Genomic DNA, 20,114 nt, shown 5'->3' on the forward strand with positions numbered 1-20,114 from the left:
TATATATATATATATATATATATATATATATATATATATATATATATATATATATATATACACACACACACACACATTCTCCCTCTTGCCTGGCCATCTCAGATGATAACCATAGTGAATTCACTTGCATTTGTAATTTGCACACACAAGCAAGGGTAATATATTTTTCAGAGCTGTGGATGACACCCATGAATTATCTTCTATGACTTCAAGCATTTTAGTTAGAAACCGTGGCAGACGAGACGTTTAATATGCACAAACACTTAGAAATTACAGAGACCCAAACACACTCTTACAAAATGCTGTCTTGCTCGCAGGCATGGAAAGTAGGTTATTCATGCATTATAGATTCAGTTCTGGTCCTGCTCGGCTCCACTTGCAGACGACAAGAGAGACGCACTGTTAGCTGGTCAGCCTTTTAACTTTGACCTCTCTGCTCATAGGTGTGTGTCTAGATTTACTTGGCCCAGTAGTGTCCCAAATTTTTCTTGGTAGATGGAAAGTATGTCAAGTGAAAATATATCTTGAACATTTATTGTTAATTTCACTGTGTTTGTAAATGTCTGGTTCATCACATTCACACACATGGCATAGTATGTCAGTGATGTAGTGAGTAGCCTTTGACCCCGTAGATTAGACCTATCAGTGACATAACACTCAGTTTTTATTTGTATTATTATTATTTGTAGGCAATTAATGTAAATATAATTCAGCAAATAGGGATTACAAATTCATAAATATGATTTAAATATGAAGGTTTTGCATGTACAGAAATAAATGACACGTACACATTTAATCACTCGTAATTCAAAATGCATGTTGTGATATATTTGCAAAGTAAATGATTTCTGACTGCTACATTGATGACTGTCCAGACACTGAAGGAAGTAGCACATGTTTAGGTCAAAAACTTTAATATTTCTCACTTTGCACAAATTATTTTAAATGAAATACATCATATCTGGTCCAGCGGTTGCATATGATAGTTGCACAAAGTAAAATATTTCTATTAGAGGTTGACTGATAGTGGATTTGGCCTGATACCAACAAGTAAGGTGGTTGAAAAGGCCAAAAACCAATTAATTGGCCGATATTTTTAAAATTGATTTCTAGAATGTTAAACATTTCTATGTCTTTCCTTACTATGATGAGCACAGACATCGAAGCTACAAGAGTCCAAAATGAATAAAATCCCAGATTTACAGTGGATTAGATAATTGGAAAAGAGTGTTATGGATCTTAACCCCATTGAGCTTTTGTGGGATCAGCTAGACTGTGAGAAGTGCCCGACAAGACAGACACATCTATGGCAAGTGCTACAGGAAGTGTGGGGTGAAATGTCTCCTGAGTATCTGGACAAACTAACAGCTAGAATGCCAAGGATCTGCAAAGCTGTCATTGTTGCATGTGGAGGATTTTTTGATGAGAAATCTTTGAAGTAATTTAAGAAGTTCTGAATTTTTTTTTCAAATTGTAATAGTAATTTTTCATGTTGTTAATGTCCGGACTATACATTGTGATCAGTTGAATGCTACTTTGGTGAATAAAAGTACCCATTTCTTTCCATAAGAGCAAAATCTGCACAATATTCCAAACTTTTGGCCAAAACAAGCAAATCCCCTCGAGGAATCGGTGATTGCTTTTAATTAATCTCTGGAGGCTGCTGTTATATTACAGAACCAAGCCGTTTTAACTGTAGAGTCCTCCAGTGCCGGCCACAGAGGAACATGGAGGAATAATTGTTTTAACTGTAGGAAATGATATAAATGTGAAAACGTTGCAAAGATCAATGCAGTATTGTGTGGCAAAAGATTCACTATATGTAAGAGATAATGGACAGTCAGCTGGTTGTTATTGCACAATAAACCTTGACATGGTGATCAGGATCACTCAGAAGGGGTTTATTTTATTATTATACAGCTACTAACCAAATAAATACATGGACATATAATGTTGATTTGTGTTGAAATTATATAATTTGAATAGAAAGAATTCGCTGAACATCTGAAATCCACTTCCACTATGTATCTCAGTTCTGTTGTTGTTTATTTTGTGAAAATGACCATCTGACTCAGCAATATTCAGCCTATTAGAAGACTATTTGACAAATAAACAAATAAATGGACATGAAACATTGATTTGAGGTGAAATTATTTTATTAGCTTACTTGTAGAGATTGCACAGTAATCGGAGAAGCAGGAGAGATGGCTTGCAGAACCCGGATGAGCAGTCTGAAATATGGAGGTGCGGTTGTTACAGAGCAATATTGGACAGCTGGCACCATTAACCTATCATTATCGAGTATTCCAGAGAGCCGTGCAATACTGTAAATTTATATATGATTGTCATGTCACAGCCCTATACTTTACAAAATACAAACTTTTAATCAGGTGCTGTCAAATGGTTGAACACAAGACTGAGTAAGATTAGAAACCATTGAAGTGCATTAACATAATGCCGGGGCCCTGCAAAACATGGACAGGAACACTGGTGCTTTTGCTGTTTTTTTTGTTTTTTGTTTTTTGTTTTGTTTTTTTGACAACCTATTTACAAAGTGAAAACAGTAATTTAGATGTAGCCACTGTTGAATCGTCTACCTCTGTCATCTGTGTGTGGATAGCAGCACTGTAAAAATGCCATTGGATGTTCTGCAGTTGGACCCTGCTGGTTGTTCAGTGTAAGTGATGCTGATGCTCCACTGCAGGGCCTCCAAGGTCATTTGTGACTGCCTCAGTCATACCTTATTCTGTTGAAGATTCCCTCCAGCTGTGTGTCTGTGTTTCAGCAGGAGGAAAGAGGAGGGGGCTATTCACAAAGCAACAAGGGAATTAGAACCATGCTAATACCACGTCAGCACTGATTACAGAGACACTGATTGTCCCACTAGCCAAGTCTGATCTGCTTAAGAGAGGCTTGATAACCTGTCCTTGTAAACAACACCTTACACTTTCACCCTCTGCGACCCTGGGGCTCTTGTGTTCTAATATTACTCTATCTGCCTTTTATCCAACAGTTTGGGGCACCTTCTTTTGCCCCAGATTTGTTATGAGGCGAAGCCGACTTACTATATATTCAGTCTAGGCTGTCCTGGGAAAGCCTGTGTGTGTTTTATAGTACTTCTATGTGAGCAGAGCAGTACCTGAGTTCTTAAAGGGATAGTTCACCCAAAATTTTAACTTCTATCATCACATACTCAACGCTTGTTGTTCAAAGCCCGTACGACTGACTTGCTGTCTTCAGTGGAACACGAAAGAGATCATTTCATTGTATGGAAAAAGATGCAATGAAAGTGAATAGTGACTGAGACTAACATTTTGCTAAACATCTCCTTTTATGTTCCATGGAAGAAATATCATCATATGGGTTTGGAACCACATTAGGGAAAGTAAATGACAAAATGTAAATTTTTCTGTGAACTGTCCCTTTAACACTGCTGTTCTTTCCCTTATACTGTTAATAGTTTGTGTTACTGATGTTTGCACGCATACCCTTGTGTGTTCAGCCTCATATGTTTGATAGATGAGCATATATTTAAGCCTCTCGGGGCCGATCTTTATGCCCCCCCCATGCAAACAGCACTGATTGTTATTACAAGCACACACTGTGCAGAGAGAGATAAATTGGTGCGAGTCAGCAGGGCTTTGCCTCCAACACACAAACTGCTGGGAACATGCCATAAGCAAGGTCATACCAATCAATGCAGTATTAATTAAATTGAGTGTATATGTTTGAAGAGGGAGAGAGGAGAGTCCTTAAAAGACCTTTTTAAATGGGTTCTGAGTGAGTAAGTCCAGGTTGACTGCATGTGTTTTCAGATGTAATAGGTATTGGTCAGGGTGGTTGAAGTGAGGTCGACTAGTGTTTACCTAGACTGTTAATTTTTCTTTTTTTTTTTTTCAGTTTTAAGATTTTTATGTTGTAATGCATTAAAGGGGATTTATTTAAAGAGGCAACTTTTTTTTATTTAAAGATGAGTTTTAGTGTGCTAACAGTCTAATGTCCAAAGTATACGGCGGTTATCCACATTGCAAATTTCATTTTCAGCAAAGTCTGCTCGGACTGTACGTGTACAGCCCAGTGTTTCTCAACACGTGGACATTTCTTGTCTGTGCATATCGTCGGCACAAGCACCTGCAGTTGACTACTAAAAAAGTATCACAAAGTAGTTGTAGTGCGCATACATCAGACATGTTCACACTTTGAAAGGCAACGTGGTTGACCAGGTGCTTCTTAAGTGCAGAAAAACAATGTATCCCCTGGCCTTAACAGTTATAGCTATGTTTTGCTATAGATTGTCAGCATGTGCTTGCATCCCATTGATTAATTTTTATATATATATATATATATATATATATATATATATATATATATATATATATATATATATATATATATATATATATATATATTTTTTTTTTTTTTTTTTTTATAAACTCATGCATCAGATTGAAATCTTCAGCCAAAGCATTGCACTGTTTTTTTGTTTTTCCTCCAGTTTTTTTTTTATTTATTTATATAAACACTGGAGTCAATTCCAAAAATGTTTATTTTCACATCCCTGGGTAAAATTGTCAAGACAATGTTCTGGTTATATTTAACCCCAAATCAATGCAGAAAAAGATATGAAATTATATTTTCATAAAGACAATGATAGATTTTTTGCATTGTGGCATTATTTTCTGAACATTAACGCACATTTTACCCCCCAATTCGTATTATTGTAACATGATTTACTTTTACTAGCTATTCCCATTGTTTTCAGTGATGATTCTTATTAATGGAACAGTCATTTTTAAGATGATGTTGTACATTAATTTATTTCATTAAAATCATTGAAAATGAAAGGCTGTAACAAGGTAGCACAACTATAATGTAGCACAACTTTACAACTAAATATTTTTTCACAGTGCAGTAATTAGAATATCACAATGACCATTCTTTTTTTTCTTTTTTTCTTTTTTGCTTTGTGGTAATGAAAGGTCAAATGTGCATAACTGTCATGAAAATCATGTTACAATTTAAAAATTAATTTTCTAATTGCAAAATATAATTTCTTGTTTTACTTGATTTTGGATTAAAATAGGACCAGGATGTTTTCTTGACAGGTTTTGTGAGAATCAACCCCCTAGCACAAGGTTAATATTCACTCACTGTGCCATATGACATTGAAATCTGACTGTTTTTATTTGTGTTTTCAGTGCCTTACTGTGAGGAGGGCAGTACATGAAGACAGGGAGGAAACAACAGACGGAGAAGAGGAGGAGGAGGAGGAGGAGGAGGAGGAGGAGGAGGAGAAGAAGAGGGGCTCTGATGAAGGCCTTCTGCTGCAGGCGCACCATGCCATGGAGAGGATGGAGGAGTTTGTGCACAAGGTCAAATCTCACGCACCACGCACACACGTCAGCGTTCATTTCATAGCTGAGACCCATCTCATACTCCGTAAACACGGATGCGATCTTTCAGTTTATACGTTTAGGGCCATAGAGCAAGATTAAACAAACAATCTCAGATACTTAAAAGGGGTAGTTCACCCAAAAATGTAATCTCTTTTATTATTTACTCAACTCATGTTGTTCCAAACCTGTATACGTTACTTTCTTCTGTGGAACATTTAAAGAAATGTTCAGGATTCAGTACAAGTTGAGCTCAATTGACAGCATTTGTGGCATAATGTTGATTACCACAAAAATTTATTTCGACTTGTTCCTGATTTCCTTTAAAAAAAGCAAAAATCGAGGTTACAGTGAAGCACTTACAATGGAAGTGAATGAGGGCCAATTTTTTAACGTTAAAATACGGTTTCAAAAGTATAGAAACAAGACAAAGTATATGTGTGTAAACATGATTTTAGTGTAATAAAACCACTTACAAACCTTTTCTGTGTAGTTATAGCCAATTTTACATATTCGTTACCATGACAATGTAATGTCAACAAACCCTAAAACGATTGTAAAAATGTCAATTTAAGCTCAAATAATACATGTTTTAACAGAAGAATTAATGCAAGTGCTTTTATAAAATTATAAGTTTCACATTTCTGTGTTTAAACTCTCCAAATAAATGGCCACATTCACTTTCATTGTAAGTGCCTCACTGTAACCTCGATTTTTGTTTCTTTTTTTGGGGGGGGGGGGGTTCCCCTTTTTCTCCCAATTTGGAATGCCCAATTCCCAATGCGCTCTAAGTCCTCGTGGTGACGTAGTGATTCGCCTCAGTCCGGGTGGCAGAGGACGAATCCCAGTTGCCTCTGCGTCTGAGACAGTCAACCCGTGCATCTTATCACGTGGCTTGTTGAGCGCATTGCCACGGAGACATAGCATGTGTGGAGGCTTCACGCCATCCACCGCGGCAACCACGCTCAATTCACCATGCGCCCCACCGAGAACAAACCACATTATAGCGACCACGAGGAAGTTACCCCATGTGACTCTACCCTCCCTAGCAACCGGGCCAATTTGGTTGTTTAGGAGACCTGGCTGGAGTCACTCAGCACGCCCTGGGATTCGAACTAGCGAACCAGCGAACTCCAGGGGTGGTAGCCAGCGTATTTTACCACTGACTACCCAGGCCCCCTTTGTTTCTTTTTTTTTAAAGGAGGAACAAGTCTAAATTAATTTTTGTGGTAATCAACATTATTCCACAAATGCTGTCGAGCTTAACTTGTATTGAACCCAGAACATTCCTTTTAAAGAGTGTAACATTTTGAGAAAAATCTCCCTTTGTGTTCCATAGAAGAAAGTCATACCAGATTGGAACAATATGAGTGAGTAAATAATGACAAAGTTTCATTTTTGATGAACTATACCTTTAAAATGACATCAGCGCACCTGACCCCGAGCTAAGTGCTCACAGCTGCCTTTGCACGAACATTCCCTGCCAAACCAGACACCCATCTCCTGGCTAGAGCAATCTCAGACTCCTATTGAGAGAATGCTAGATACAGAGGAAAAAGAACTGAAAGACGACTGCTTGGTAACATGTGGTGCAGTGATTTTCCCCATTAACAGCTCGAATTTTGTTGGCTTTTTGAAGGCCTTCTACTAATGGCTCTTTGTTCGTCTCTCTCCTCCCCTCTGGGGAGGAAGCGAAGCTCTCTGTGTTGAATAGCAAACACAGTACAAGATCCAATCAGTGCCATTCAATATCAGCACTCAGGTACAGGAGACTTAAGAACAACACTTCTAGGAAAGCTCAGTTTGAAAACACATCTTGACAGATGACATAAAGGCACGCCTTATCATCGAGCCAACCAATCAAACAACCTGACCTAGTTTCATTGTTTTGTGTCATTTATGTAAAAGTATGTTCTGAATGTAAAGTGAGAGTAGTACACACTATTTTAGCAGCAAATATGGCATTTCATAATTTAGGTTTAGTTCTCATAGAACTAAACTGTAGATTTTTTATTGTTTTGGTGGAATAACCCTGATTTTCTCCCAATATGGAATGCCCGATTTCCACTACTTAGTAGGTCCTCGTGGTGGCGCGGTTACTCACCTCAATCCGGGTGGCAGAGGACAAGTCTCAGTTGTGTCTGCTTCTGAGACAGTCAATCCGCACATCTGATCACGTGGCTCACTGTGCATGACACCCTGGAGACTAACAGCACGTGGAGGCTCATGCTACTCTCCGCGATCCACGCACAAATTATCACGCGCCCCATTGAGAGCGAGAACCCCTAATCGCGACCACGAGGAGGTTACCCCATGTGACTCTACCCTCCCTAGCAACTATGCCAATTTGGTTACTTAGGATACCTGGCTGGAGTCACTCAGCATGCCCTGGATTCGAACTTGCGACTTCAGGGGTGGTAGTCAGCGTCAATATTCGCTGAGCTACCCAGGCCCCCCGGCCTGTAGGTTTTATGTGTTACTGTTTTACATGTAATACTGTGGTCACGCCTGTAACTGGCATGATTGCACGGGTGTGGTTTTCACTGGCCTGATTTGGCAGAAAGCTGTTTATAAACTGAACCACCAAGTTTACTGCTTCTCAGCAGTGTGACCACAGCTGGTATAGAGGAACTGGGAAAGTTTGTTTTTTAAATAGTGCACAAGAAAAAAAAATCCACATGCGGTTGTGTTTTCACATTTCATAGAAAAAACATTCTGCACCTTCAAAGCTCATGAGGACTCAAATAATGGTTTCACCTAATAAAGCTCACATGCACTTATGGACATTAGTGTGAAATTAGTGTATTTTCTGACTGTTTAATGTAACATTAAGTCTTACATGAGAGTAGCCCAGTGTTGTCACGTCCACTTAAGCGACTTTGGGCTTGTCACAAACAGCCATCACTTATAAATATGGGCAGTTGTGGGGCCTGGGTAGCTCAGTGGTAAAAGACGCTGGCTACCACCCCTGGAGTTAACTAGTTCGCTAGTTCGAATCCCAGGGCATGCTGAGTGACTCCAGCCAGGTCTCCTAAGCAACTAAATTGGCTCGGTTGCTAGGGAGGGTAGAGTCACATAGGGTAACCTTCTCGTGGTCGGTATAATGTGGTTCGTTCTCGGTGGGGCGCGTGGTGAGTTGGGCGTGAAGCCTCCGTGCGCTATGTCTCCATGCGCTATGTCTCCGTGGCAACGCGCTCAACAAGCCAAGGGATAAGATGCGCGGTTTGATGGTCTCAGACGCAGAGGCAGCTGGGATTCGTCCTCCGCCACCCTAGGCGAATCACTACGCGACCATGAGGACTTAGAAAAAAAAAAAAAGCACTTTGGGAATTGGGCATTCCAAATTGGGAGAAAAATAAATAAATATGGGCAGTTGTGGGCTTATTTCCAGAATAGTTTCAACAGAATTGCCAAACATTTCAGTAACATTTCTGAAAAAGTTACTTAGAATTTACTAGAAGTTACTTGATGCAAAATAGTCACTCTCAAACAGAAGTTGCAGTCATCTGAAGATGTAAGCAAAAATCGCTTTTCCACCATGGGGCCGAACGATTCTGAGCACGGCGTGCAACATTTCCAGTAGCATTTCCACTTAAGCACGGTTCGATAACAAACCGTTCCCGGTCTGGATTTCTCAGCACGGTTAGCTAACTGTGGGCCTACTCGCTTAACCGTGCCAAGGTACTGTGGATCAGCAAAGAACGGCATGGTTCTGCAACAAGAACAGTAGGCCAGATGGTAGAAAACTGCTTCTACTCTATGCAGTAAGCAAATTAAGACAAGAATGCTTGGTCAACACATTGCAAGCATGCTGTACTGCAGTATATTAAGTACTTTAGATGCATTCTACGTTAAAGTTGCTGTAACAAACGCCAGTACTCAAGGAGGCGATAAAGTTACCAGCAGATGTTAATATGTATTAAGTGTATACAGTTTAACTAACTTGCTCAGCCAGATTCTCTTCAAATTTACTCTTCCATGATGAGTTGACCTGAAAGAGAAAACTGACCATAGGAGACGGTTTATAGCAGCCCTTGCTGCAATGCTGTACTTGCACTGCGTTAGGAATTGTGTTCTGACAGACTTCAGAATGCCACGGCATTTGTGATTAAGCTGGTGTAGCTAAAAGCGTTTGTGTTTATGTACTTGCATAGATTATGTTCTGGACATAGACATTCTCCCTGTCTCACTAGATATGTAATTTTTGCTTGTGCCTTAACTCGAGAGACTGTAATGACTGTAATGCTTTTCTCTTGCTCTCTCAAACACACCGCGTAATTTCTTTCTGAAGTTAAATGAGAGGGCTTTTCTCATGTCAACCAGTAATGTAGGCCTGGGTCTCAGCATAATGGCATGTCAAAGAGTGACCAGATATTTGTTGATGATGAGATCAGTGATGCTTTTAATTTCTGTTTTTGAAGCTAAATGATTTTATGTCCTAGATGTGGGAGGGCAGATGGCGTGTAATTCCTCACGACGTCCTTCCTGATTGGCTGAAGGATAATGACTTCCTGTTGCACGGGCACCGGCCGCCCATGCCCTCATTCAGAGCGTGCTTCAAGAGTATCTTCAGAATCCATACAGAAACGGGCAACATTTGGACCCATCTTCTGGGTATAGCAAACACACTTGTACACATACTCTCAAAAGTGGAAATAACATGCATCTACACACAAGAAAAAAACAATTATATATTCTACATATAGTTAATTATGAGATAACAATTGAAAAAAACATCTTTTTGAACTACTAATAGCTTTAGATTTATGAGCCCTCATTTTAGGTATAGGGAAATGTTTATGGACTTGTGTTGCCACCTAGTGGAGGAATGAGTGCACTGTCTACAACACTTAAAATGGAAAGAATGGGTATACTGTAAGGTCATTCTAAACATAGTAGATTTGGGGCCTTGAGTATGGTATTGAGTGGTCAGGTGAGACTGTAATGTGCAGATATTGATCTTAAACACCTTTGACTGTCATTATCTAAGTTAATCGCAGAGCTTTTTTAGACAAAGCAGATATACTGATGTGGTTTTACTAGTACCGTTAAGCAGACTGAAATGATTTGAGCTCCGTTTGGGATTCTGATTAAACAGCATTTTGCTCATTTTTAAATTATTATGCATGCTGCCTTTATGGCCTCATAATTGAGAGACTGCATGGAATATTTGTACTTTTATATATTATTTTTCTATAATATTTAAAATGGTCACACCGCAGGACATTTTAAAATGAACAAGTGAAGACAAAAAGGTGGCCTTAAAAATTAAAGTTTCCCTTAAACATTTAAATACATTTTTACCTAAAACCCAGGATTTTGAAAGGTCATGGACATGTTCCTCTTTAACTATCCTTTTAATGTTTGTACTTTCACACAAGCACATTTATTGATTTATTGTACTGAGCTGTAGATGGGAGGGGCAGCTGCATAAAATGCTGCCTTATCTGATCACATGAAAATCTTTTAAAGTGCCACACCAATATTTGACATCACCTGTGAATGTGTATATATAGTCAGTCCAGTTACTCAACCTTTATACTAAAACACACGTAAATAACCAGTGTTTCTGCTTGTGTTTGCAGGCTGCCTGTTCTTTCTCTGTCTGGGCATTGTGTACATGTTCAGACCCAATATGTCATTTGTGGCACCATTCCAGGAGAAGATCGTCATCGGCATGTTCTTCTTGGGGGCGATCCTCTGCCTGTCCTTCTCCTGGCTCTTCCACACGGTGTACTGCCACTCGGAGGGGGTGTCCCGCGTATTCTCAAAGTCAGCACCCACAACAACACGCACACACAGTCCAAACATTCTTTATCAGATGTTCCCACGGTCATGGTAAACCTGGAACACTTTACAATAAGGTTCTATATGTTAATATTAGTTGATGCACTGGGTATCATGTAGTAACTATGAACTGTATTTTTAACGAAGGACTTCAGTGCCAGGCAGAGCTTAGACTTTCACCACAATAATAATAAAACAAGTTTCTATTACATACACCAAACAACAATGTGTCTTATTGTAAAGTGTTGTCACGGTAGTTAATAAATCTGCTTCAAACAATCATGGAAATATATTAATTTCTGAAGTCAAGTTATTTTTCTAGTTATACTCTGCTCTAAAATATTGCTTTGGCAAGAAACTGCTTTGTGGGTGCATTCTCTGTAACATTATTATTAAAATCCTTAACCAGTAATGAAAAACATTTGGAAATCAATTTTAATTTTGAATCAATTTTACAAAGAGTAAAACAAGGCTCACCTGTTACTGTCATGATGAATGAATAAACAATTGAATCTCTCAGCTGCCTCTCTCTCATTCCTTCCCATTACAGGTTGGACTATTCAGGCATTGCATTCCTGATCATGGGCAGTTTCGTTCCATGGCTGTACTACTCTTTCTACTGCTCCCCTCAGCCCTGTTTCATCTACCTGTTTGTGGTGTGTATACTGGGCATAGCCGCCATCACTGTATCACAGTGCGATTTCTTTGCCACGCCACAGTACCGTGGAGTTAGAGCCGGTAAGACCCCTCTCCCCCCATATCGACCAGTCAACATGGCCTTTGGTGTTTGAAGTGTAGTATTTTAAGTCTGTGCTGTTGTTAGGGTTATAGCTTGAGTTGCACCACAAGCGTCATGACTGATACTTTTTAATTCAGTGTTTTTTGAATATGTCTGTGCATCTGTATCAGACAATTAGAAATGCAATATTATGAGGTTTAATGCTTTAGAGTTAAGATAGATTAATACCTGCCCTGTTCTCTGTGTTTCAGGTGTGTTTGTAGGTCTGGGCCTCAGTGGAGTCATCCCTACGCTGCACTTTATGATCACAGAGGGCTTCCTGAAGGCCACCACCATGGGCCAGATGGGCTGGCTCTTCCTCATGGCTGTCTTGTACATCACCGGAGCCTGCCTTTACGCAGCACGCATCCCTGAGAGATTCTTCCCTGGCAAGTGTGACATCTGGGTGAGTGTCAACACACATTTGCCAACACTTTTACACAAGCACCTAAAGTTAGCTGCACTTGATGATTCATTAGCTCGATTAATGGTACCGTGGCATGCTGTCAATTATTGCAAGAAATTTATTTTGACTATCTCTCGGTTTGTAAATACACATCAAAATTGCATACAGCACTGCACATACAATGAAAGTCTACAGGGCAAGGCAATGTTAAAATGCTCACTTTCAAAACTGACAAGACATTATACATGTTTAATATGTGACTAGTGTAATAAAATTGCATACAATAAAATTTTTTAACTCCAACGCCATTTGGCTTTTGCATGATGTACGCAAGCATCTACAGACTTCTCTTCAGCTCAAATAACTACATTTTTGTACTGAAGAAGTATGCCAATTACAAGTGCTTTAACAAAAAGTGTCACATTACTGCTTTTAAACCCTCTGCAATACCTTGCCCATTGCAAGTAGGGATGCTCCGATTAGGTCGATAGCGATCACCAATCTTCTTGTCACCTGATCGGCCGATACTGATCATTTGACCTTTTATCAGGATCTCTGTCATAACTGTCTATATGTAAGCTTTCTGCACACTGTAACTAATAACTGAAATTTCCTCTTCCCAGTAATATCACTTTGCCTAGTTTTTGCTGACAAAAAAAAAAGTATACAAGGCTTACTAAAAAAACCTTTTTTTAATAGACATTTAAACAAGTATGTCTAACAAAATATTAAGATGGATAGCTCTTTAAAAAAATGGAGCTTAGTGTCAAACTGAAGACAAACTGATAACCCATAGGTGCAATTAAACTTAATGTGACATTTTTGTTTTTGATTCATTGTCATTATTTCTTACAATTATTATTATTCCTTAATTTATTTCTATTTTATTTTTGCATTATATTTAATACATGATATTATGGTATCTTAATATTGTATAAAGAATTATTATATTTATAAATTCCTTCCCTGCCTTTTCACTTAGTTGGATGATTATATTAATAGTTAATCTTTCACTTGTTGCTGCTTGAACTTTAATGAGGGCAAGAGATGAAAGAAAAGCAGAGAAAGAGTGCATGTTTCTGGAATCTACAGATACTACTATTGTTAATGCCATTTAATCAGGTGATATTTAATTAAGATTTGAATTACACCACATCTTGTAACTCGCATTATTACTGAGATGCCTCATGCTGCCGCCATGAACGATAATAAGGACAGTTTCACAGCTCGCACTGTTTTCCCTTTGCCTTGTTGCGTGTGAAATGCCACATTAACAGTACAGTACACCAACTTTGCATATTCGCCATACCTTTTCCACTGCATTGTTTGTCCTGAATCAAGTTTGTTACAACACTATGCCAGTATTCCCCACACTCCGTGATGCCATGACAGTGCTGCTGATTTCTTAAAGGAGCCACACGTCTTTTGCAACATGAGTGATCAATTAATGCGATCGGCCAAATTACCGATCACCGATCGAGTCATAGGACGTGAATATCGGCCGATACCGATCAGTGGCCGATCAATCGGCGCATCACTAATTGTAAGTGCATTACATGCATTTTTGTTTTTGCAATGTTAGAAATTTTTAATGTGGAATGAGTGAAAATAATTTTCTGTGGTAATCAACAGCATGCCACAAGCTGTTGATAGTGTTTAAATGTTTTGAACAAGGAGGATTCCTTTGATTGTTGCCAGTGTATATGACAAATACAAACATACTTGATATAAATGAAAAATTGCCGGCCTAAAAGTCACACACTAAGTGCACCATCTAAACTGCTTAAAGAGGAAACATCTACTGTAAATAGAAATGTTTGCATTCTCTCCTGCCTTGCTACATTTAAAGTATAACCTGTACCTTCTTGTTTTCCTGCAGTTCCACTCCCACCAGCTGTTCCATATCTTGGTGGTGGCAGGTGCATTTGTACACTTTCATGGTGTGTCCAATCTGCAGGAGTTCCGCTATACAGCTGGCGGAGGCTGTGCAGAGGACGGTGCTGTGTGAGCCCTGTGCCCTGCGGTGCTGACACGCACCACTAGAGGGAGACAAAGTACCATTGCCGCCAGTAACCGCTCTGTCCCTCCTACCCATGAGGGGTAAACCAATGAGGACAAAACTGACAGACAAAGTCACCCACCCTTGCTTTTTTTATTTTTCTCTCTCCATTTCCCTTTTGTTCTCTGTTTTGCCCTTAAAATAAAATACTTCATGGGATAAGATGGACATATGTTGAGGATGGCAATTTGAGTTTTCTAAGATCATAAACTTATGAGACAGTTTGGTCTGTTGCTGTTTGTTTTTTTGTTTTTTGTTTTCTTTGTAAAAGAAAAAAAAAACATTGAAAAGACAGAACTTGTGTGAACGTTTCTTGGTGAACTTTTTTTATGTAAATAAGATTTCTAAATTTGGATTATATAGATTTGTACGAAATAAAGTTATAATTTTTTTTTTTAAATAAAGAAATATATCATTATATTGTTTAATAGAGGTTAAAAAAAAACAAATAAAGAGAGAACAGTAAAATAGCAGAAGTGTCACAGCCAGGAGGAGAAATGCTGTGCGGAAACCTTTAAGACAAAGAAGATGATCGGCAGAGTAAACCAATTGTACAAGAGCCACAATGTTTATGTGGACTTGGTGAGGGTGACGTCACCAAACCTGGTTTCTGAATTGGTCAACCAGATGGCTAAGTTTGCTGTTGTCCTAAGCACAGCTGTGAGAGCTGAAAGTATACCTGTAGGATTGAAAAGCCATACGCCTGATGGAGCCACCCAGGGCCTAAACATGGGTCAGAACACAGCACTAACTTACCCCACAGGCCTTCATATCTCTGTCAGGGCGGTTTCCTTTCCATGCAGAAGGATGATTTTCTCTCTCTCTCTCTCTCTCTCTCTCTCTCTCTCTCGTTCTTGTTTTGGATGTGAAAAAAAAAAAAACATTGTGAAATACTTGCCATTTTCAAGTTCAAAGAATCATGCTTGGACAGTGCAAGGATGCATTCATTGTATAACATTCTGTACGTCACCATCTGTACATGATCTAATTTATTAAAGAGTTTTCATGGAAACATTATAATGTGCTGCAATATTCCACAATTAAACATGGGCAGTGTTTTAGTTTTCTGGGATTTTTACATGAATTGATAGTTGTTTTAATTTGAAATGAATAAACAAAAGAAACTGTCATGACAAATGTGATCATATTTTCTTGAAGATGCTATGTCGTTAATTTCAGGAGCACCTAACTGACTTGTAAACAGACTTGTGATTCAAAGGTCACCAGTTCCAACTCAAGAAGGAGCAAGAGTATCGAAGAGGGAGACATAATTGGTTACAATAAACAGGCCTATTGCACAATATGGTGACAGAGACTGGAAAAGAGTTTCCCCTACTTCCGGTCTGCACATGTCACATTGTGAAATAGGACTATTGAGCTTTTACTGGCTTTGTGAAAGTGCACTCTGTAATTTTATGTTAGGCTGTGCTGGATACTGGTGTTTTAGATGCAACATCAACCAAAATGCAAATGTTATAAATTATTGATGCTGTTTTACAAATGCAAAATTCAATGCCAGCCATGATTAATTTATTCAGCGAGCAAAAGTTTAGGATGAAGAGGTTACTAAGAACATTTTGACTGGTTATGTGTCATCTCAACATTCAAAGTATTTATTTAGAGGAAAAATAGTTTCAATAATGGAAAAGAAAAATTTATTTCACCTTTAAATTCAATGCATCTGTACATGTATTCATACAGGTTCCAAAACCTGTTGAAAATGTTGTGTTCAGAATATAATTTAAATCAGGAAATATGTTTTGGGATTTAGAAAAATTTGAAACCGATGTTATGAAAAATATTTAAATACTGCCTATTTCTAGGTAACTAATCAAATGTGTGCAAATTCAATGAAACTTTCCAAACAGTGGCTCGGGAGATAAACTTTCACCTTTTGCCTTACATGAAAGTCTTGGTTCAAATCCAACTTTTTTTTAAAGGTTTTTTCGTCACATGTAACAAAACATATGTAACAAAACATCCCCACCAACAACACATACTAAAACACTCAATGGCTCAGGTGATAAACTTTCACCTTTTGTACCTGAAAGTCTTGGTTCAAATCCAGCTTTCTTTTTTGTTTTTTTGTCACATGTAACCAAACATTCCTACCAAAAACACACAGTAAAGCACTCCAAACTCAATGGATCAGGAGATAGACTTTTGCCTTTTGTACCTTAAAGTCTTGTTTAACTTTTTTTTTCATCACATGTAAACAAAACATCCCCACCAAAAACACACATTAAAGCACTCAGGAGATAAACTTTCACCTTTCGTACCTGAAAGTCTTGGTTCAGATCCGTAATTGTTTTAGTTTTTTTTCATCACGTAACAAAACATCCCCATCAAAAACACAGTGAACTGCTCCTGGCTCAGAGGATAAACTTTTGTCTTTCATCTGTTAAAGACGGCTCAAATACAACAACTTTAAAGTTTCTTAAACCATATGTAACAAAACATCACCTCCAAAAAACACATGGCAAAGCACTTTAAATGCAATGGCTCAGGAGATAATCTTTTGCCTTTCGTACCTGGAACTCTTGGTTCAAATCCATAATTTTTTACGGGTTTTTTTTTTTTTTTGGGGTCACATGTAACAAAACATACCCATCAAAAACACTCAACAAAACACTACAAACTCAGTGGTTCAGTGGATAAACTTTCCCCTTTTGTCCTGGAAAGTCTTGGTTTGAATCCGACAATTTAAAGGTCTCTTTTGTGATATATATAACAAAACATCACCCCTAAAGAAACACACAGCAAAGCATTCTAAACTCAGTGGATTGGGAGATAAATGTTTGCCTTTCATCTCTTAAAGTCTTGGTTTGAATCTGACCATTTAAAAGTTTCTTTCATCATATGTAACAAAATGTCTTTTCGTACCTTAAAGTCTTGGTTCAAATCCAGCATTTTTCTTTTAAATGTATGTCACATGACATGTAACAAAACATCCCCTCCAAAAACATGCTGTGGAACACTCCAAATGCAGTGGCTCAAGAAATAAGCTTTTGCTTTTCGTTCCCAAAAGACTATTACTTACAATAAAAGTATCTCAAAACAAACACAAAATCAAATATAAAAAAAAAATCTCCAAGTGAAAGACATGGTGGTGTGGTGGATAAATGCAGACTTCCTAAAAACATAGCAGCAAACAGGCATCGGTTCAAATCCATTACTACTTATTTTTAAATGTATTCATCTTATCAAACAAAGCATGCAAAATGCCATTTAGCATAGCAAAATACATGATGGTGTGGTGGGTAAATGCAGATTCTCTGAAAACAGAGCTGTAAAGAGGCATTGATTCAAATCCCACCTCACCCTGGGGTGGTGAAAGAAATGAGGTGAATACAAAGCTGTGTAACTGAGGCTGAAAGCAACAACAGGTCTTGTGAAAAATGACACTGGCTACCATACCTGATGTGGTACTAACCAAGAAGCACATGACAGCAAACTAACATATGTGGGGCAATACTAGCCAAGAAGTGATTGAGAGCAAACTGTGAAACTGGAGCACTGACACTGACAGATACAGGCCTGTAAAGAAGCACAGGGAAAATGAAAGAGCTGTTTTTTAATTAATATTTTTTTACCTACCTCTTAACCCTTACAGGCCTTTCCCTTTTTCCAGATCAACCATCTCTTTCCCAGAACTCACTCCATTTCACATTTCAAACCACAACCAAGGATGGATTGGAACCCAGGTCTCCCACATTATGAAACTACCATGCAATGCACTCAAACCACTGGGCCATCACCACCTTACATAGTCAAATGTTTTTTCGTAATTGTTAACAAAAAAAGACACTGGCACATATCTTAAATAATAACAATAAAATAAATAAAATAGAAACAATTCTGAATTAGTATTGTTTAAACCAGAATTTAAAAGTTAGTGTCTAGGTAGGGTTAATAATAAATACATTTCTTCAAAACCATCGAGATTTACTTTTGCAAAGAAACAAATGTTCAAAACCAAATTTTACAACCTAAAGTGACAATATTCAAACATTCTGATGCATGTACAGCACATTTCTCCTAACACTGTAGAATGTGACAAAGATATTGCAGGGATGCATTATAAACTGGTGATGCTATATCAAAAATAATCCATTTGGTTCAGTTTACTTCTCAGTTCAGTTCTTGTAAGGCTATTACTTAATGCAATCATCTACCAGGCCACAAAACTATGTGAACACTAAATAAAAACAAATACAAACACTACTTTACCTTAGTTATGAGTGTTAAAGTTTTATCCTACTACAATGCCTAATGCTTCAGAAATATAGTTTATGTGACTACATCACTCAACAATGTTGAAAATATATGCTGTAGTCTGTCACAGCTTCCACAGTGATTTTCAATTGATTAAACTACTTAGCCTCACTGGTGCTGCCCATGGCCAAGATTTTAAGCAAAGCCACCGGAATGAGTCATATTCACACTTTGAGAGTGAATCAACTCTGTTTGGCACCATGTTGGTCTTGCCATAGACGGTAGTTGTCAAAACTCTAGGACTGTAGTAATGAATAAAAATCTATGTACTCACATGGTGTTCAAATTGTGCACATCTGAACATACCAGTGTCTACACTTCCCCCATCCTAGACAGTCCTCTCAGCCTCTATAGAAGAGTTAATGACATAAGTACAGATGAAATGAAGCCCAAGTCCTGAAGCGCCTGAAGATGATGAAAATTAGCAATATTACTCACTTCTCATTTATTTGGAAAAGAAAACAAATTATGACACATCAGTACCACACTCACTTTCAGCATTAATCTTTTATAATGAGCCTCTAGGGATATACCGTTAAAGAATGAAAACAGGCAAATTCTATCTAATCTTAAATTTCAATGTCTCAATAGAACTAAAAATCTAATTTCACACTAAATTTTGACATTTTGAAAAAGATAAATAAAGATGAAAGATGACCTGTCCCGGATGGACGCGGTACATTTTTAGTACAAGTATGCTGCACAACCCTAGTTTTCATGCATTAAAATACATATTTTAGGAAGGGGCCCCTTACAAGGAGAATGTCATATTTAGGGGTCCTTCTTGGCATTTTCAAAAAGGTTTGAAAACCCCTGATCTAGAACATTTGCTTAAGACTACTGTAAAGATTACACTCTTAAGAGGTCAGTCACTAGACTCAAATCCCCTGGGGCTGGTTGCACCAGCTATAGTATACATAAGTTATAACAGCCTAGTTGTGGCGTAAATGGGCACTAAGTGACAATTTACGCACTACTAAATATTTGAGCATTGCACCATTAAACTTAGGTAGAATGTAACCCTACGTATACATTAAATATTTATGGAAGCCTCTGACCAGGAGTAACGGTTGTAATAAAAAAGCAGACTGATTTCATGTCACATATACATATGAGACATACAGGTGCATCTCAATAAATTAGAATGTCGTGGAAAAGTTCATTTATTTCAGTAATTCAACTCAAATTGTGAAACTCGTGTATTAAATAAATTCAATGCACACAGACTGAAGTAGTTTGTCTTTGGTTCTTTTAATTGTGATGATTTTGGCTCACATTCAACAAAAACCCACCAATTCACTATCTCAAAAAATTAGAATATGGTGACATGCCAATCAGCTAATCAACTCAAAACACCTGCAAAGGTTTCCTGAGCCTTCAAAATGGTCTCTCAGTTTGGTTCTCTAGGCTACACAA

At 38.1% G+C, this 20,114-nt stretch overlaps 1 protein-coding gene across 2 annotated transcripts in view; it reads left to right on the forward strand.

The window, feature by feature from the left end:
* LOC127436667 (adiponectin receptor protein 2-like) overlaps nt 1–15,443 on the forward strand; it is a 43,205-nt gene extending 27,762 nt beyond the window's left edge. For both annotated transcript variants that reach the window (XM_051690959.1, XM_051690958.1), the window contains 6 exons: nt 5,199–5,372; nt 9,836–10,007; nt 10,979–11,165; nt 11,731–11,918; nt 12,171–12,364; nt 14,244–15,443. In XM_051690959.1, coding sequence (XP_051546919.1) covers nt 5,199–5,372; nt 9,836–10,007; nt 10,979–11,165; nt 11,731–11,918; nt 12,171–12,364; nt 14,244–14,372 — 1,044 coding nt within the window. In that variant the 3' untranslated portion in view covers nt 14,373–15,443. The remainder of the gene's footprint in view (nt 1–5,198; nt 5,373–9,835; nt 10,008–10,978; nt 11,166–11,730; nt 11,919–12,170; nt 12,365–14,243) is intronic.
* Nucleotides 15,444–20,114: the final 4,671 nt, after the last annotated feature.

This window comes from Myxocyprinus asiaticus, chromosome 47 (genome assembly GCF_019703515.2).
Source record: "Myxocyprinus asiaticus isolate MX2 ecotype Aquarium Trade chromosome 47, UBuf_Myxa_2, whole genome shotgun sequence".
In the NCBI taxonomy this organism is placed as follows: domain Eukaryota; kingdom Metazoa; phylum Chordata; class Actinopteri; order Cypriniformes; family Catostomidae; genus Myxocyprinus; species Myxocyprinus asiaticus.